We start from the raw sequence: 19,460 nt of genomic DNA on the forward strand, positions 1-19,460 counted from the left end.
TTCCGCCTTCCAGCCCGCGGCGCATGCGCAGCTTCGGTTCCGGTGCGTCTTGCGCGGCTGGGTAGGACGGTGTGGGGCGAGGGGACCGCTGGGAAGATGGCGGGTGTCGGTCTTGCAGCCGTGGCGGCTTGGGTGCCACGTCGGAGCTGGAGCTGGGCAGCGGTCTCCTTAGGTCCCCAGCGTGACTTCAGTCCGTTACTTGCACGGAAGCCCCAGCAGGTGCCACGGTGGCTCCCAGGTTAGTGTCCGAAAGGCGAGACTAGGATGCGTTCTTTCGAACACACGGGTTTGCACCGTGCGTTTTTGGCGCCCCTTTCAAAAGTGCTGTTCCCCTCTCCGAGCTCCCCAATTCCGGGTACTTTGTACAGTCCTGGGCATTCGTCCGGTCCCGGCCCTTGCCGGCCTTTCACGCCCTGCGGGTTAAGGAGCGCCTGCTCTCCCTGCCTCCCTGCATTGAATGCCAACACTAAGAGAAGTTAAGGTGGGCATTTACTGCAGTAGATGATTGGTGGCTTCGAGTGGTTTACGGGTTGTGACTTTGTTGAAATGCATAGACCTGCTCTCCCTTGACTTGATGAAAGGGTAGGTAGGCGCTCTTCTTGAGCCCAGTTTCTAGTTTGACCTCGATGCTGCCATCAGCATTACTCTGCAAAGGAAACTAGACTATGGACCAATATGGACCTATATACTCATATAGTCTTCCTTTTAATTCTGTTTTTAGGCTTTGTATGTATTTACACTTTTGCCACGCACCTTTGCCATTAGAGACTTTTTTTTTTAAACTTTAAAGTTTTGTTTAAAAAATATTTTAACTGATGTAATCAGTTTGTTACAATTAATTGTACAAAACCAAAAGTGCATGTTATGTATTAAGTACTCCTAGGGGAGTGTGGTTCTTCAGTTGGTTAACAACAGTATAATTTTCGTTTATGTATTTAGCAAATATTCGCTCCAGGCTTTCAGCTAATTCTTATGGTACAGAGGTGATTTATGGATATAATGTCAAAAATCTGTTCCCCTTTTAACTTGTCAACATAAATTTTAATTGTCTTGGGGAAATTTCCTCTTTGGGGAAGTGATAAAGAAGAGGATAGAAACTTAACTAAGAAAATGAAAACTGAATGCATTTTTGCTAATACAGGATGCTGACCCCTCAAAATTTGGCATATTTGACTGTACATTGGAACAGTCAGTAAGAAAAGGGGCATTGCAACTCCCCTTTGAAGTAGTTTCCCAAAGGCAGAGCAAACCTGTTTCTCCCCGCCATTTCCCAAAAAAGTAAAGCCTGTGATAACTCCTCAACTATTAAATGATAATTTAAAAAAGAAGAAGACAAAAGCCTCATGAAAGAGGGCTGAAACTAGGGTAGGTAAGTCTAGTGTTGAGTTGTGACTGCTTAGGACATAGCAGCAATAGGAAAAAAGTTTTGTAAAAGTCTATCTTTTGTTGCCTTGAAATTTCTGCCTCATTGTGTATTTTGGAAGAATCAGGATTGGACTTTGCTCAGAGAAGGTACTGGTTTTGACACAGTTTTAAAAAAGTTGTCATGCACAGACTTGTCTTGGTAACTTTCAGTCTTTCGTTTTTCCTACTAAGTAGAAACAGTTTTTAACATCAGTTCAGAGTTTAAGATTGAAAATATAGAGGATTGTAAACTACAGTTTATGTTTTTGTGTACTTTGTTTAGCTTGCAGACCAAAGACATCAGTTTCTTTCCTTAAGCGACCAGACCTTCCAAAACTGGCTTATAAGCGGCTAAAAGGCAAAAGTCCGGGAATTATCTTCATCCCTGGCTATCTTTCTAATATGAATGGTACAAAAGCATTGGCAATTGAGGAGTTTTGCAAATCTCTAGGTCACGCCTATATAAGGTAGGAACAACACATTACAGAGAAAATATTGCTACCATTTAGCATGGCAGTGGAGAATTACTTATGCTCTAACCAACTGAATAAATGCCAGCATTTTTATAGATTATTTTAATGGTCTGTAAACTTTCATTTTACAATTTAGGGTCATGGTCATGGAAAAATCAACTTTTAAGAGACCTTTTTTAACTGTCTGTACCTCACTGACAATACTTAGCAGGAAAGGACATCTGAAGGGAATTAGTGGTAAGTTCTTTAGATGCAGTAATCTCTGTCACAACAAATACATAATCCTAGTTGGCTTTTTTGCAGTCTCTTAAAATGATACTGTGATTTTTCCATTGACAACTTAAAGATTTCTTTGGCCACTGTTTATTATTTTACTTCCAGAATGCATATTTAAATGTAACACATGTATTTAAAAGTATTGTATAATTTATGTTCCAACTGGGTTTTCTCCTTCACTCCTATACTTTGAGTATGTATGAGCATAAATAGGAAAAGGTGATATTTATCTGAAGCTTAATTTTACAGCTCCTAATTTTTCATACCCACAATTATTTCAGTAAAATAGCTTGCTTCCTTTGTTAAGAGGTTTATTTGTACTAGCCTTTTATTTGACGGGAGAGTGTCTTTCGGTAGAAAGAGCATTGACCTGCAATTCAAGAAACATGGGTTCCAGAATGAATTGCAGCTGTAACCATGACAAGTCAGTTCATAAACACTAGGCCTAATTTTGTCATGAAGAGGGGAAAGGGAGTTTGGACTAAAGATAGTTTTTGAGTTATTTTCCAGCACTAACAGCCTAAAAATCCATTTAAATTTTTAGAAGCTTCACTAATAATCCATGGGAGTGTGTGTGGGTGTCCTCTCCCGGCTGCCCTTTCTGTCTGTCTGAGGACAGGATATAAATTACCTGTGACTGATAAAAATAAACTTATGGACGGTTCATATGGGAAACTCTTGTTTGTGTTGCCACCTGTCTGAGGAAGCTTTCCTTCAGAGCGCTTCCTTTGCACTGAGTTCTGAGAGGATATTAGTAAAGAAGGTGGTGGGAGAAGGGATTCAGGAAGTAGGGTGTGAAACAGAAACATTTGTAGGGCCTGTTTTAGGAACAGCAAGTTGATCAGTTTGGCTAAACCAGTACTTTCTGATGAGTTAACAAAAGATCAACCTGAGATTGACCAGAATATAGTGATCTTAAAAAACAGGCCAGAGCACTACATTTTTCTGTTACTCATCACAGGGAGCCCTTAAAGGTAATTCTACCAATATAATGTGTAAGAAAAAGCCTAACTGGTATAAAGCAGATCTTCTTGGACATGGAGTGATAGAGACACATTTAGAAGACTACTGTGATAGTTTGCATTTAAGATAACAGAAACCACCAAAGATCTCACAAAGAAAGGAATGAATGTGGCTGCTCCCACTTCCCTGCCTGCCCTCCCCCCACCCCAGAGGTTTAAGAGGACCTGTTCCTGAACACGTGGCTCTCTAGATCTCTCTCTCTGTCTCTTAATCTCTCTCTTATGCTCTCCTCCCTCTTTGCCCCTTTCCTCCCTTCTGTCGGGTTTCTCCCAATAAACCCTTTTCCTTAAAAAAAAAAAAGTGACTGTGCGAAGAAAGGAGGATGAGGGATGATGGTATAGGGCAGGCAGTGTTCCGTAGCCTGGAAAAACAAACTTCAATAAAACAGTCTACACTTGGTGAACTGACATGCTGGTCACAGGGAGACAAATATTTAAAACTTGATTACAAAACAAAATATGAAAAAGTGTTAACTGAGTGCATACAAGTGATTCTAAATGGGGATATATGTCAAGGAAAGTTCCTCAAAGGAAGTACATGCCCAAAAGGCTGACCAGGGGTTTAGAAGGAAAAGGAAAAAGACATGCCAGGTAATGGAAGAGCATGCGAAGTTCGCTCAGTTTTCACGTGGCTTTTCTGGGAATTGGGAATAGTTGCCTGTGACCAGGTGTAGGGTAATTGGTGGGCATGGCATGACACTTGATAATTTATTGGGTTGGAACTTTGAAGGAGAGGTAAAATACACAGGTGACACAGACTTGGAGCCTGGATAACCAGGAACTTGGAAGGAGAAGCAGGAGGGTCGATGATGGTGAATTTAATTCTGTCCGCCTTTCCTTCAGCACTACCACTTGCAAGGTGCTGAAGGGGTCAGTGGGAAAGCAGTGGTGAACAAAGCAAACTCTGCCCATGTGGAGCCTCCATTCTAGTGGGCGAGACAGGCCTCAAGTGAATCATGTACATATCGTCTGTGTTTTGTAATAGTCCGTGCTATGAAGGAAGCAAGGCAGAGTAAGGAAATAGAGTGGTGAGAAATGCATGGTTTTAAAGATTGACCCGTCAGGGATGTTGCATTTGAGCCAAAGGCCTGAGTGAAATGAGGGAGGAGCTGAGTGGGTATCTGGAGGGAGAGTAGTCCGTTTACATGGGAAAGCTGATGAAGCAGGCAGGTGTGGTGTATTCCTCTAATTTCAACAAGGAAAGTGAGGATCCAATAAGAAGGAGGGAGAGTAGTAGGAAAGGAGATCAGAGGGGAGGTCAGGGATCAAGATATGGTAAGGACTTGGGCATTTTGTTTTGAGAGAAAAAGGTCAAGTACCATCTGCCAGTTCACTCCCAAAATGCCCCCGACTCCTGGCCACAGCTGGTAGCCGGGAACTCAGTCCAGGTCTCCCACAGGAGTGGTGGGAACCCAATTACTTGAGCCATCACCTGTGCCTCCCAGGGGGTGCTTTAGCAGGAACTTATAGTCAGGAGCTGGAAACCAAGTTTCCTATGTGGGATACGGGCATCTTAACTGGTACATACTTAGAACTTTGGCTATTATTAAATATTATAGTGACCAGTGCTGGGTGTAGTGGGCTAAGCCTCCGCCTGCAGCACCGGTATCCCATATGGGTACCAGTTCTAGTCCTGGATGCTCCTCTTCCAATCCATTTCTCTGCTATGGCCTGGGAAAGCAGGCATCTGTGTGGGAGAGGGAAACCTGGAAGAAACTCCTGTCTCCTGGCTTTGGATCAGCCCAGCTCCGCGATTTCAACCATTTTGGAAATAAACCAGCAGATGGAAGACCTTTGTCTCTGTCTCTCCCTCTCTCTGTCTATAATTCTACCTCTCAAATAAATAAATAAATAAATAACCTTTAAAAAAAATATAGGAGCCGGTGCTATGGTGTAGCGGATTAAGTTGCTGCCTGCAGGGCTGGCATCCCATATGGGTACCAGTTCAAGTCCCGGCTGCTCCACTTCTGATCCAGCTCTCTGCTTTTGGCCTGGGAAAGCAGTTGAAGATGGCCCAAGTCCTTGGGCCCCTGCTCCCATGTGGGAAACCTGGAAGAAGCTCCTGGCTCCTGGCTTCAGATCAGTGCAGCTCCAGCCATTGCAGCCATCTGGGGAGTGAACCAGAAGATGGAAGGCCTCTCTTTCTCTCTCTGCCTCTGCTTCTCTGTAACTCTGCCTTTCAAATAAATACATCTTGAAATATATATATATATATATATATATTATAGAAAGCCTTCAGAGGGTTTGTGTAAGACATGGTTTTTGTTTTAAAAGGATTATTTTGAATGAGGAAACTTACTAAAAGATAATCGCATTAGTTTGGAGGAGAGATGATAATGACTGGGTGAGGCTGGGAGCAGTGGGGGAGATGAGAAAGCGATTTAACCCAGCAGGATTTGCTGAAGTAGGTGCTGACTGTGATGCTTTACTGTTTTAAGCATTATAATAATAAGGAATGTGCTATCTTAAAACCAAAAAAATCAAATAGGTCCATGGATACTTAGATACAAATATGCTTTTCTCTTTTTCCAGATTTGATTACTCAGGAGTTGGAAGTTCAGATGGTAACTTAGAAGAATGCACAGTGGGGAAATGGAGAAAAGATGTTCTTTCTATAATTGATGAATTAGCTGTAGGACCACAGGTGACTGTTTTTGTTAAATATGGTAATTATTGACTAAAATCTCATGATGTTTATGCTTTTTCTTTAGATATGAAAACTTATTTAATATTTTAAATGTTTAATAGTTTTGTTATCTGATTTTAAAATATTCTATAATTTTCACTTTCTAGCATTAAGTAGCAAGTTAATTTTCTTTGTACAAGTTTTATTTTTGTAAGTTATCCTATATAATAGCCCTAATTATCAAAAACTTATAGTTTAACTCTACTTGGTGCCAATTATTAAAAATCTGGGAGCTAGATGAATATGAGAAAAAACACTTCCATTTCTATTAAACTGCTCATTCACCTTATGTTCAAGAAAAATGAATTCCTCTTTAAAACTATTCAGACTTTCGTTTTAGATCCTAGGTGAATCTAGCCTCATACGTTTATTTTAGATACTAGTTGGATCTAGCCTCGGTGGATGGCTTATGCTTCATGCTGCAATTGCGCGTCCAGAAAAGGTCATAGCACTTATTGGTGTAGCTACAGCTGCAGATGGCCTGGTGACACAGTTTAATCAGCTTCCTGTTGAGGTAAGTCACAAGTTGCTTTGGCACCCTTGGTACATACCTCCTGTCATTCTTGGCTCCCTCTTTGTGTTTCAGTTTGAGAGATGGAGAGGCAGCTCCCGTCTGCTGGTTTACTTCCCATAACAGCCAGGGGCTCCAAACTTAATCCAGATCTCCTACACGGATGCCAGAGACTCAGCTACTTGAACTACTACCTGCTGCTGCCCAGGTTGCAGTTTAGCAGGAATCTGGAAATGGATGTGGAGCTGAGACTCAAACCCAATCGTTCTGATAGGGAGTGTGAATAAACCAACGGGTGGTTTAGCTGCTAGGCCAAATACTTGCCCCTGCTGCCTCTTTTTTTCAGTATTGGTTCCTGTGTCTTCTGTCTTTTGACTTACTACACTGATTAAGCCCATATTGTGGTTTAGTTGTCTTTTTGTACATAATTTCTTAGCCACCTTTAACTATTTGACCTCTTGTTTAAGGTTTCTTTTTGTACACAGTCCCTTCAAATCGTTCCTCCAAATATTTCACATGAATGAAGTCACACTTTGAAAAATTTTTTAATAAAAGATTTATTTGAAAGGCAGTGCTACAGTGTGTGGGGAGGGGGGAGGGGAGCCTGCCATCTGCTGTTTATTCCCCAAATGACCTCTATTGTCAGGTCTGGAACAGGCTGAAACCAGGAGCCAGGACCTCCATCCGGGTCTCTCATGTGGGTGGTGGCAGGGGATACAGCTAGATTAGAAGCAGAGCAGCTGGTACTCAAACAGGTGCTTTGAAAGGGGATGCTGGCATTGCAGATGGTAGTCCCTTAACCTGCTGCGTCACAACACAGGCCCCTGGAGTTTCTTTTTTCAGTATTTTCTTTATTAATCACACTTAGTTATTTGGATCATATATTACCTCTTTGTGTACATATTCTTACTTTGTGGCCATATTAGACTGGCTAATCAAATGGGTAACTTGTTTCTAATCCTGAAGGCAGCCTAGTTCCTCACAGGTGGTGATGCGCCTGTCCTGGCTTGCTTACTTGCCATTCTTTTTCTACTCCTAATTCTCACCTATTAAGAAAAAGTGTTTTTCATTACTTCATATTCAGCAAGTCATGGCAAAAGTGAGGTTTCTGAGGTTATTAATTTATAATACTATGTTACCAGTCACATGTTTAAGCACTTCAGTTGTCTGCAAAGCTAAAGAAATGATGAGTAGTGGCAGGGTTTTTTTCTGTTGTTTTGCAGTCAGTTAAGTGCTTGGCCTTTTTTTCTCTAGGAGTCTAGAATTCATCTGTGGGACTAAGGCCCTGGCAGGCCTGAGGTACAGAAATTCAGGAATACAGTGTAGCGTAATGATTCAAAAAGTATGGTCCCCTTGCCAACAGCATCAGCACCACCTGAGAACTTGTTGGAGATACAAATTCTTGAGCTTTACTCTGAATCAGAAACTGGGGCCATGGCCCAGTAAACTGCTTTAACATCAGCCCCTGGGGTAAAGTATGAGAACCACTAAAAACATGAAATGTCAGTGGTAGAATATCATTGAGTTTTGCCTCAAGTTCTGCATTGAAATCTGTGCTAAAGATCATCTGTTTATTCTTCTAGTTCTTGCTCTTCTTAGCTCCTTAAGAAACAGCATTGTCTGCATAGTCAGATTCCTCATATCATTCCTTATCAGGACAAAAATCTTTACAAAACTTCTTCCTTGCCCTTACTGCCTATTTCAGACTTTCCCCCCCTCTTTGTCTTTTCTCAGCTGTACTTGCTCACTGTTCTCATGCTTTTTCTACCATTGCCTTTTTCTGCATCTAAACATTGGCTTCCTTACTCCATCTTCTTAACTCGGTATGGTCCTTGTCATGATAGAAAATTATCTCAAGGCCATGGCAGACTTAAGTTGATTAAACATTTTTATATTGATAAATGACAAGATCTATATATATTTCTTTTTTGTGTATATGTTTCCACATCACTTATCGTGGATAATTTAGATACTCCCTAAACGACAAAGAAGATCTATAGCCTGCAAATCAGGACATATCTTTCTAACCCTGTATCATGAACAGAAGCATGTTGAGGTCTTGTTAACGTAAAAACATGCATAAGGAAAAATCAGGGACCAGGACCGTCTCTCCTTCGATAGGCACACCGTGAGCCTGACTGGTATCCAGAGAACAGAGACTTTTACCCTCTTTTGTAACCCTGGGAATATTAAGCCCAACATTTTTGATCTGGAACTTGACCCCCTTCACTGACTTACCTTTGTATCCTCCTTTGGACACTAGAGGGCCTCAGCTGGGATGCAAAGCCCTTTGTAATTGAAGCTTCTGAACCTCTGTGCCTTGAGAGTTTCTTGGTACAGAACCTAAGTATGCCGTACATTGTCATTGGGTGACGCTACTTTCGCTGTTTTTGAATGTTTTGTTTTTGAGGGCTTCAGAACATACAGCAGTTTATAAAGTTAACAGTTAATGAACCCCAATTTTTTAATAGCAGATAGCAGAGCTAACTAGGCTGGAATGCTTAAAAAGAAGCTATTATTCTCTGTTTCAGTAATTAGCATCATTTCCATGACTGAAATATATACAAATTCAAGAACAATCCTGAGTAACTTAAGGATAAATTAATATCATGTTTGCTTTAAACATTTGTTTGTTTTACATTTCTTTAATTCAGAGAAATTCATGATATTAATACAGATTTATATATTTTATGCTTTTATGGAATTTCATTGATTTTTGAGACAGGCATTTAAAAGTATGGCTTTCAGATACAACTTTTTCACTGACTCAGATCTTTATGGAATTAAAAAAATGTACAAAGACATGGATAGGTTATATCATACATATTTTTAAATTCTTATTTTCCTTTCCATATTTACAAGAAAGTAACAGTTTTAAACATGGAAAAATCATAGTGTTGGGGAGGAAATTTTAAGTTTAAAAATCTCCAACATGTTGTACATGGCTTTTCTTTCCTGAAATTTTCCTTTATTGTTGATAAAATGTCCATCATGTTTTTCTAATCAGAAATCCCCTTCAATGTCACGTGACTACAAGAGCCTTAAAGCCATTCACATCTTGATTTTTAGTTCAAGTCTTATTGATAATCTTTCCAAACAATTGATTTTGTACAAGTGATCCTTTATACTTAAAGGTATTCATGGAAGTATCAGCAGGATAGAGATGGCCATCTAAATCTTAAACCTTAAGTTTATTATGTTACCTTTAAAAACATTTCATAGAATTTTTTTTTTTTTTTTTTTGACAGGCAGAGTTAGAGACAGAGAAAAAGGTCTTCCTTCCATTGGTTCACCCCCCAAATAGCCGCTACGGCTGGCACGCTGCGCCAATTTGAAGCCAGGAGCCAGGTGCTTCCTCCTGGTCTCCAAGGACTTGGGCCATTCTCCACTGTCTTCCCGGGCCACAGCAGAGAGCTGGACTGGAAGAGGAACAACTGGGAAAGAATCCAGTGCCCCAACAAGGACTATAACCTGGGGTACTGGTTCCGCAGGTGGAGGATTGGCCTAGTGAGCCGTGGCGCTGGCCGTTTCATAGAATTTTTTAAAGCTCAGAATATATGTACTAGATAAATAAAGCTGCACAGAAAACTGTATATGAGGGGTCCTCCAAAAATAATGGAAAATGTGGATTATTTTAAAAACTATGCATGCATACTGGGCAGTTAGGGATGGCCCAAGTACTTTGGTTCCTGATACCCACATGGGAGACCTGGGTTGAGCTCTTGGCTTTGGCTCCACTCCAGGTCTGTTTCAAGCATGTAGTCAGTGAAACAGTGGATGGGAATTCTGTTTGTTCTTTCTCTGTGTCTCAAATAAATAAATAAGGGCCAGTGTTGTGGCTTAGCCTGTAAAGCCACTGCCTGTGATGTCTGCATCCCACATGGGTGCCTTTCTGGTTCATGTGCGGGATACTCCACTTTTGATCCAGCTCCCTGATGATGGCCTGGGAAAAGCAGCAGAGGATGGCCCAAGTGTTTGTGCCCCTGTCACCTACGTGGGAGACCCAGATGAGGCTCCTGGCTCCTGGCTTTGGTCTGGCCCAGCCCTGGACATGCAACCATCTGGAGAGTGAACCAGTGGATGCAAGATGTTTGTCTTTGTCTGTCTCTCCCTCCCTCTCTGTAACTTGGACTTTCATAATAAATAAGTAAATCTTTAAAAACAAGTAAATAAATTTTTTTACATTTTTATCAAAATAAGCATCTTTTATTCTATTTTCAATAAACTTAATGTAATAGTCTCATATAAAATGTGTCATAGATTTGTATTTCATAGATTTTATATATATGTAAAACAGACTCATAAAAGTACTGGAAGGAAATAAGCTTTACTTACTTATTTGATAGCAGAGAGACAGAGGTAGAGAGCACTTGTCCACTGGTAGACTTCGCAAATGTCTACAGCTATAAAGGCTGACCTGTCTCAAAGTTGGTAGCCAGAAACTCAATCCAGGCCTTCATGTGGGTGGCAGGCATCTAATACTAGAGCCGGGTATTGAACCCAGGTACTCTAATGTGGGACACAGGTGTCTGGACTGCCAAGTCAAACAACCACCCTCATAAGCCAAAATATTAATTGTTTTTATATCCATATGGTAGGATTATGGTGATTCATTTCTTTCTACACCTTTTTCTATTTCCCATGTTTTCTATAATAAGTATATGTTATTCATTATAGAAAATCCTGATTTTTACTTAGAAAAAATGTTTAAAACTCTCAAAGAATCAAAGGACATGCACTGTTTCATTTCAGGCAGAGCAGGTTAAGCTTTGGCTTCAGATGCCCGTATCCCACGTCATATTGTCAGTTGGAGTCACAGCCCTCCGTTTCTGATCCAGCTCCCTGCTAATGCATTCTGGGAGGCAGCAAAAGATGCCCGAGTACTTGGGTCCCCGCCACCCGTGTGGGAGACCTGGATGAAGTTTCTGGTTCTTAGCTGTGGCCTGGTCCAGACCTGGCTGTTGGAGGCATTTAGAGGAGTGAACCAACACTTGGAAGATCTCTCTCCTACTCTCTCTCCCTCCCCCTCCTCCTCTCTCTCCTTCCCTTTCTCTTCCTCCCCCTCCCCCTCCCTTTCTGTTGCTCTTTCAAGTAGATGAAAATAAATAACTGAATTTTTTTAAAGAATAAATGTAGAAATGATACTGTTCCATTTTTAGGATGTATTTGGAAGATGACTTTGTCATCCAAAACAAAAATCATTTTCCCTCATTCCCAGGAATCCAGAAGGTGAAAACTATCTACTTTTCTACTTAGTCTAAAATTGCTTGAGCATGTATATGATTGTCTCAGAGTAACTACTGTTATTTTTAATTCTGTGTTCGATTCTTCCCCTTTCCCACACTCATTTAAGCTATTTTTCTTAACTTTTTTAGTGTTATAATTTTAAAAGCTAAGTTTTCAGCCCTAACATTGTGGAGCAGCAGGATAAGCCACCACTTGTGAGACTGGCATCCCGTATCAGAGTGCCAGTTCAAGTTCAATCTGCTCTACCTCCAATCCAGCTCCTTGCTGTTGTGCCTGAGAAGGCAGCAGAAGATGGCCCATGTGCCTGGACCCCTGCCAGCCATGGGAGTGAGCAGGATGGAGTTCCTGGCTCCTGGCTTTGGCCTGGCCCAGCCATGGCTGTGACAAAATCTAAGTTTATATTCTAAGATTTGATTTTATATAAATATGAATAACACTTGTACTGATTCCAAGAGATTATTGTCCTTTTTATTCCCTTTTTTTAGTCCAGGTGAAGCAGCACCTTAAGATGCTGTGGATTAAAGTTAGGTAAATGTAAGTTTGAATCTTAGTCATGATAGTTACTAACCTTGATCTTTGAACATGATATTTAAATTCTCTTATTTAATGAAAATCAAATAATAACAATTATTGCCAAGATCTTATGAAATAATATATGTAAAATTTGTGTCACAGTATCCTTCTTTTTTTAAGATTTATTTATTTGCTTCAAAAAAAGAGCAACGGAAAAGGAGTGATGGAGAGAGAACGAGAGATCTGCCATCCACTGGTATACTCCTCAAATGGCCGTAACAGCCAAATCTGGGCCAGGCTGAAGCTAGAAGCCAGGAATTCCTTCGGTTCTCCCACATGGGTGGCGGGGGCCCATGTGCTTGGGCCAACTTCTGCTGACTTCATAAGCGCATTAGTGGGAACCTGAATTGGAAGCAGAGTAGCCAGGACTTGAGCCAGCTCTCCTATACGGCCGTGTGATTCTGGTGGCACAAGCAGTGATTTAACCTGATGTGCCACAATGCCAGCCCCATTTATCACACTATTAATCACAGTATCTTGCACACTGTATTTAATTATTGAGGATTATGGTTGTTATGCTTTCATTATTTCTGTCACTTTACTCGTGGACTACTTTTGTTAGACTATTTAAGACTACTTAATGTGTTAATGTTGCACACGTACTTGAATTTTTTTTTCATTTCCTCAATAGGTGAAAAAGGAAGTTGAGATGAAAGGGGTGTGGACCATGCCGTCAAAATACCACGAAGAAGGAGTTTATCACATTCAGTACAGCTTCATTAAAGAAGCAGAGCACCACTGCTTGTTGCACAGCCCTATCCCTGTGAACTGCCCCATCAGATTGCTGCACGGCATGAAGGATGACATCGTGCCTTGGCACACGTCCATGCAGGTGGCTGACCGAGTCGTCAGCACGGACGTAGACGTAATCCTCCGAAAACACAGTGATCACCGAATGAAGGAAAAAGCGGACCTTCAGCTTCTTGTTTATACTATTGATGACTTAATTGATAAACTTTCAACCGTAGTTAATTAGAATCGTGTTTTCAGTTGGTATATAAACTGATGTATCCAGAAGATTGGAAGAGGGACAGCTAGTCAAAGACTCTACTACTTTAGGTTCTTCCCTCTACCTCTGTTTTGTAAATATTAGAGAAGTATTTATTTAATGATGTATTCGCATAAATAGTAGCAATTGTGAAGAAAGTACTGACTGCTGGTTGGAAATTTTTTCCTTCCTTCAACTCTTATTTTTTTTCCCATTAAAATATCTCCTATTTTTTATTTAAATGATATTTACTTTATTCTATGGTAGCACTGCCAGCTCTTAATTTCATTCCTTAGAATAAAGCTCAAATATTTTGGTTTTTTGTTTGATACTATTAAGATTGGAAATTTGTAAAATTCTCATTTTAAAGTGCAATTTAAAATAGGAAATGTTTATTGAAATATATTTTAAATGATCGGAGAAATGGCTGAAGCACAATAAAGTTTAAAAAATCAGGATATCAATGTTATATTTGAACTACAAGTTTTACTTTTGTAAATGAAAACCTTATGATGCTAAAGCAAATATTTCCATATTTTAGCTTGTTCTTTAAGTGTATATTCATTTTTGTTTATTTGAAAAGTAGAGCGAGAGAGAGCTTTTGTTTGTTTGTTGACTCCCTAAATGCCTGCACTTGCTAGGGCTGTGCTAAGATGAAGCCAGGAGTCAGGATCTGAGTTTCCCGTGGGGGTGACAGAGAGTCAGGAAATGGAACCATCACCTGCTGCCTCCCAGGATGCACACTGGCAGGAAGCTGGATCAGAAGTGGAGGCGGGACTGTATCCCAGGCACTCTGATAGGGGATGTGGGGTCCCTAGGGCAGCTTAACCCACTGTGCTGGCTCCTGGGAACATGAATTGCAGAAGGCCTCCACCTTTCCCAGAACTGATCAGAGTAATTCAGCAATGCTTAAATTGTACAAACATGATGATTTGTGCTGAGAATCTGTTGCCCTGGAAACCTGGAATTTTATTATGTGCCAGGTAGGCTGCCCCTTTAAGAAGCTCACAGTAAAAACCATGGGCACTGAATCTTAAGAAGCTTCCTTGATGGACAGCATTTCACATGTGCTATTACTGCTGAGACAAGATTTGGAAGCCTACACGTAATTTTCTAGGACTTCACCCTATGTACCTTTTTTTTCCCTTAGTGATTTTGCTTGGTATCCTTTCTCTGTAATAAATCATAAGCATGAATAAAACTGTATGCTGAATCCTGAGTTCTAGCACATCTCTGAACCTAGGGGTGGTCTTGGCCACCCCTAGCACAGATACAGCTTGACTGTAATCTATTGGTTATGGTGGATAAAAATCACCTTTTATGAGTCACCTTTTACCACAGTGCCTGGTGAGTGGTTTGAGAGGATGATGCTGGGCTATTAGGGAATCTCTTTTTGCCTAGATATTGCTTGGAATGAGGCTTTTTAGAAAGATGAAAGGCTGGCGGCGCGGCTCACTTGGCTAATCCTCCGCCTGCGGCGCTGGCACACCAGGTTCTAGTCCTGGTTGGGGTACCGGATTCTGTCCCAGTTGCTCCTCTTCCAGGCCAGCTCTCTGCTGTAGCCTGGAGTGCAATGGAGGATGGCCCAAGTCCGTGGGCCCCTGCACCCGCATGGGAGACAAGGAGAGCACCTGGCTCCTGGCTTTGGATCGGCACAATGCCGGCCGTGGCAGCCATTTGGGGGGGTGAACCCACAGAAGGAAGACCTTTCTCTCTGTCTCTGTCTCACTGTCTCAAAAAAATGAAAAATAAAAATAAAATTTAGAAAAAGAAAGATGAAAGAATCCCTCCTATGTAAGAGTTCTGAGGCTAAATAGTAAAATTAAATATGATTAGAGATTCATATCCTGTGTGTGGAAGCAGTGTGGCATAATTTTTAAGGGTTGAGACTAGAGCTTGGATTTGAATCCTAGCATGCTGTTTCTGTGAGCAGTTTGCTTGACTTCTCTTAGTCTGAAGGACTAAGTTTCCTCTTCAGGAAAATGATAATCTAGATCATTGGCTGTAAGGATAACAAGACATTTATTTATTTATTTATTTATTATTTGAAAAAGTAACAGCGGTAGACACTGAAAGAGGGTTCTTTCCATCATTTCACTCCCTAAAATGGCCACACTGGCCGGAGCTGCGCCGATCCAAAGCCAGGAGTCAGGAGTTCTTCCGGGCCTCCCAAGTGAGTGCAGGGCCCAAGGACCTGGGTCATCCTCCACTGCTTTCCCAGGCACATTAGCAAGGCACTGCATCAGAAGTGGAGCAGCCTGGACTCGAACCAGCACCTATATGGGATGCCAGTGCTGCAGGCCGGGGCTTGAACCCACTGCACCATAGTGCCAGCCCCAACACATTTAGAATGACAGAGGAGGCACTGCCTTTCTGTTTTGATTTTTATTATGCGTGAAATGTGTATTCTAGTACACTGTCGGTTACCTTAGTGTTTTTTTCTATTTCCCCCCAAAGATCCTTTTTTCTGGTACCTCTTCATTCACTGCCTCATATTCAGGTGACTTGTAACATGCATGAACAGCCGGCAGCGCCTGTTCCTGACCTCTGGAATTCCTGTATTATTTCCAAACAGTTTCAGCATGGACAGCACAAAGGGATAACACAAGTGTCAGTGGGCTGGAGGTCTAGTGCACGGAATATATTTCACTTTTGTAGTGAGCTTCTAGGCATATTCAGACTCAGATCATCCCTGTGCTGTGTTCCAGACAGCCAAGAGAAAGGTCTATGTGGATGAGTAAGAGAAGCTGAGTGAAAGTTTTATCAAGTACAGAGTTAGACAGCTAAAGAGACCATTCCTCCCCATGGAACTGTTCTCAAGACACTTCCCAAGTGGGTATGTTAAATGTTCATTGAATTTGGAACAGTTAAGAAAAAATCCTAAAGAACTCATTTTCTGGAGGAGGGGAGAAAGTGGGTGAAATTTAAATAAATTAGTTGCTCAGTATTTAGGGGATTATTTCCTGGACAACTCTCCCCGCCCCCCATATCAAATCTTAGATACTCAAGTCCTTTATATAAAATGGCTTATAATGCATCTAATTAATTAGCACACTCTTCCTGTGTACTTTAAACCATCTCTAGATTACTTTGAATACTTAATGCAATGTCAGTGTTATGTAGATGTTTGTATGGTTTAAGGAATAATTACAAGGAAAAAATGTCTACAGATAAAAATTTTTTCAGATATTTTTGATCTGCTTTTGGTTGAATCCACAGTTGAGAGCCGACTATACTTTTTATTTATTTTTTTTTTTTTTGACAGGCAGAGTAGACAGAGAGAAAGACAGAGAGAAAGGTCTTCCTTTGCTGTTGGTTCACCCTCCAATGGTCGCCGCAGCCGGTGCGCTGCAGCCGGCACATCGCGCTGATCCGAAGCCAGAAGTTAGGTGCTTCTCCTGGTCTCCTATGTGGGTGCAGGGTCCAAGCACTTGGGCCATCTCCACTGCAATCCCGGGCCACAGCAGAGAGCTGGCTTGGAAGAGGGGCAACCAGGACAGAATCCAGCGCCCTGACCGGGACTAGAACAGAGGATGCTGGCGCCGCAGGAGGAGGATTAGCCTATTGAGCCGTGGTGCCGGCCCCAACTGTATACTTTTTAAAAATCCCCTTTAAAAACAGATCTAAAGTCACTTTTTAATTTAGAAACAATAGTGTGTGTAACTTGGTTTGCTAATAAAAAAAAAAAAGTTATACTTTGGTGTATTTGGAGACTGTACCTTGAAAAGTGAAGGCAATTTTTGAAAACCAAATGTATATTTTGGGGGAAATGCCCTTTACCATTTTGTCTTCCTCTTTTCTTGGGCTTTCAGGTTTTTGCTAATAAATGTTCCAGTGCTATAAAAGCAGCTCAAATGGCACGTTCTCTGTGAAGTCCTTCCTGAGTCTTCCTCATCTCTCTTCCCAGGCAGTGTGTGGCGGGGCGTCTGGGCTGTCATGAAGCAACACTGGCCTATTTGAGAGCTTACTACTTTGAAACCCTCAGCTTATAAGCCTGCCTCCCTCCCTTTAAGTACCGTTGAGAACAGGAGCTTTGTTTTGACACGGTTTATCCTCAGACATCTCTGACCATCAACACCTCGCTGGCTTCTCCCTACCCATCTTACAAGAGTCCTTGGGCTTCTGGCCTGGATGGTTTTCTCAGGCTGCTTATTCAACTTGAGCAACCTCATCCCTTTTATGGCTTTAAACACTACCTGCACGCAGATTATTCAACTGTATTCCTGTAATCTGTATTTCTGTCTTGAGCTCCAGACCCATAAAACCAACAGCCAAATGCAGGAAGTCCAGACTTTATTGTCTTTCTCCCTTCATGTCCCATCCCACTTACAAATCCTCTCTCAATAAATGGCGCCACCATCACTTCTGTTAGACAGCTAAAGTTATGAGTCATCCTGACAGTCTCGTTTTCCTTCACCTGAATCAGATCCCCAAGGGAAAAAAAACTGACACATCGGTCCACGTAGGATTGGTAAAGATTTAACGGGCTTCTGGGGCTTAGAGGGAACCCTGTTTGCAGCATGTACTGACATGCATGGACACGAAGCTGGGAAGAAATGCCCTTAGCACACCATTGCATAGTATTTATACCACATGGGGACAATCAACCTAGATATCCTAGGTAACAAAGGCAAAAGTATAACCAAATAAACTAGGAAGCAAGTCATGTTTACTATTTAACTTTCGTTTGGACATAATTTATCTAAGAGTAAGTTCATGGTGGCATTCTGCCATAGTGGGTAATGCCACCTCCTGTGAAGCTGGCATCCCATATGAGTGCTAGTTTGAGTCTCAGCTGCTCCATTTCCTATCCTTCTCCCTGCTAATGAGCCTGGGAAAGTAGTGGAAGATGGCCCAAGCGCTTGGGCCCCTGCACCCATGTGGGATACTCATAGGAAGCTCCTGGCTCCTGGCTTTGGCCTGGCCCAACCCCAGCAGTTGCAACCATTTTGGGAGTAAACCAGCAGGTGTCTCTCCTCTCTCTAACTCTTTCAAATAAATTAATAAATCTTTTTTTCTTAATCTTTTTTTAAAATATGATTGCTGATAATGGCTTAGTTTAATAATTCCAGAAATCCATGGGCATTTATAAGCACAGCATATTATGGTCTGCAGCCTGTCTGACATTCCATCCTCGTTTGCTTTCTGTGTGTTTCTTCCCTGTACCCCCTACTTTGTTGGTACTAGAACATTTTCGCCTTCATATGCTGCCTTTGCCAGCAATATTGCCACGCCTTCTGTTTCACCTCATTGCCCTGGCAAACCCCTAGTCCTCTTTCCAAACTTAAAATCATCTCATTTATAAACTTTCTACTATTCACGAACCCCTTGCTCTAGGAATAATTGTGCCAATCTGAGTGTCATGTACATAATTTTAGCATGACATCTGACTGGCATTTGCTATTTACATGTTTAATTTTGGTAACTTGCCAGGTCTCATTCATTTTTGTATCTCTGATGCATACTCATAGATAAGTCCTTAAAAACTGTTGCTGAAAAACTCAACCACCATGGTAGCAGATATTCAGTAAGCGCAGGGTTGGGCCAATCTCTGCCATCACCCTCCAGGCATCCAGCATTTTTTCTCTACGAACTTGTGCATTTCTGGACACTTCTGGCCTATATCATACCTTAGCCCCTCTCTGCCACTGTAGCTCTCCACAGCCATGGGTTCAATCATGCACTCACAGCACATCAACTTTTCTGTTATAATTCAAGGGAATCTTCAGGTACACAAGATCTGCAAAACACAATCTGAAAAAAAAAGCATATGCACACCTTTAGAAATGTTGAATTGTTGCTAGTTTTGTGCATCAAATCAGCATCTTCCTTAGGTCAATTGCAGCCATAGAATTCCTGTTTGGATATGTGTTCCCTCAGTCCCTCAGGTGGAACTGGCCTGACTGCTGCCACCAAGGTACAGCAATGACTTCTATATTTCTGCTGATGGGCTCCCTGCTCTAAACTCTTCCTGCTAAGCTCTGGGTTTCTAGACATGTTATTGTCTTCAAGGCTTCTTCCTGGTAGCATGGAGATCTGTACTAACCAGCCTTCCCCCTTGCTTCTTTCTAAATGTACAGCTCTCCTTAAATCTCTTGGTTCACTCACAGCTTTATCTTTCAGAATTTACTCTCCCACTTCAAGGACTGGCCACTAAATCTTTCTTCAGGCAAACCACTCACATGGCTACCAAGTAATTAAGTTGCCATTAGTCCAGGCCCAGGACATTTTTCTCCATACATGTATTATTGGAGAAGTCATTTCCTGCATGGTTTCCAAT

The 19,460-nt window shown here is 41.5% G+C and overlaps 1 protein-coding gene across 1 annotated transcript; it reads left to right on the plus strand.

The window, feature by feature from the left end:
* The first annotated feature begins 57 nt into the window (after positions 1–57).
* ABHD10 (abhydrolase domain containing 10, depalmitoylase) lies at positions 58–17,040 on the plus strand. Its single transcript, XM_062208007.1, has 5 exons — positions 58–238; positions 1,688–1,871; positions 5,708–5,819; positions 6,238–6,375; positions 12,824–17,040. Exons 1-5 carry the CDS (start codon positions 97–99, stop codon positions 13,166–13,168), a joined length of 921 nt encoding a protein of 306 aa, XP_062063991.1. The 5' UTR covers positions 58–96; the 3' UTR covers positions 13,169–17,040.
* The last annotated feature ends 2,420 nt before the right edge of the window (positions 17,041–19,460 follow it).

Source organism: Lepus europaeus, chromosome 2, assembly GCF_033115175.1.
Source record: "Lepus europaeus isolate LE1 chromosome 2, mLepTim1.pri, whole genome shotgun sequence".
Classification (NCBI taxonomy): domain Eukaryota; kingdom Metazoa; phylum Chordata; class Mammalia; order Lagomorpha; family Leporidae; genus Lepus; species Lepus europaeus.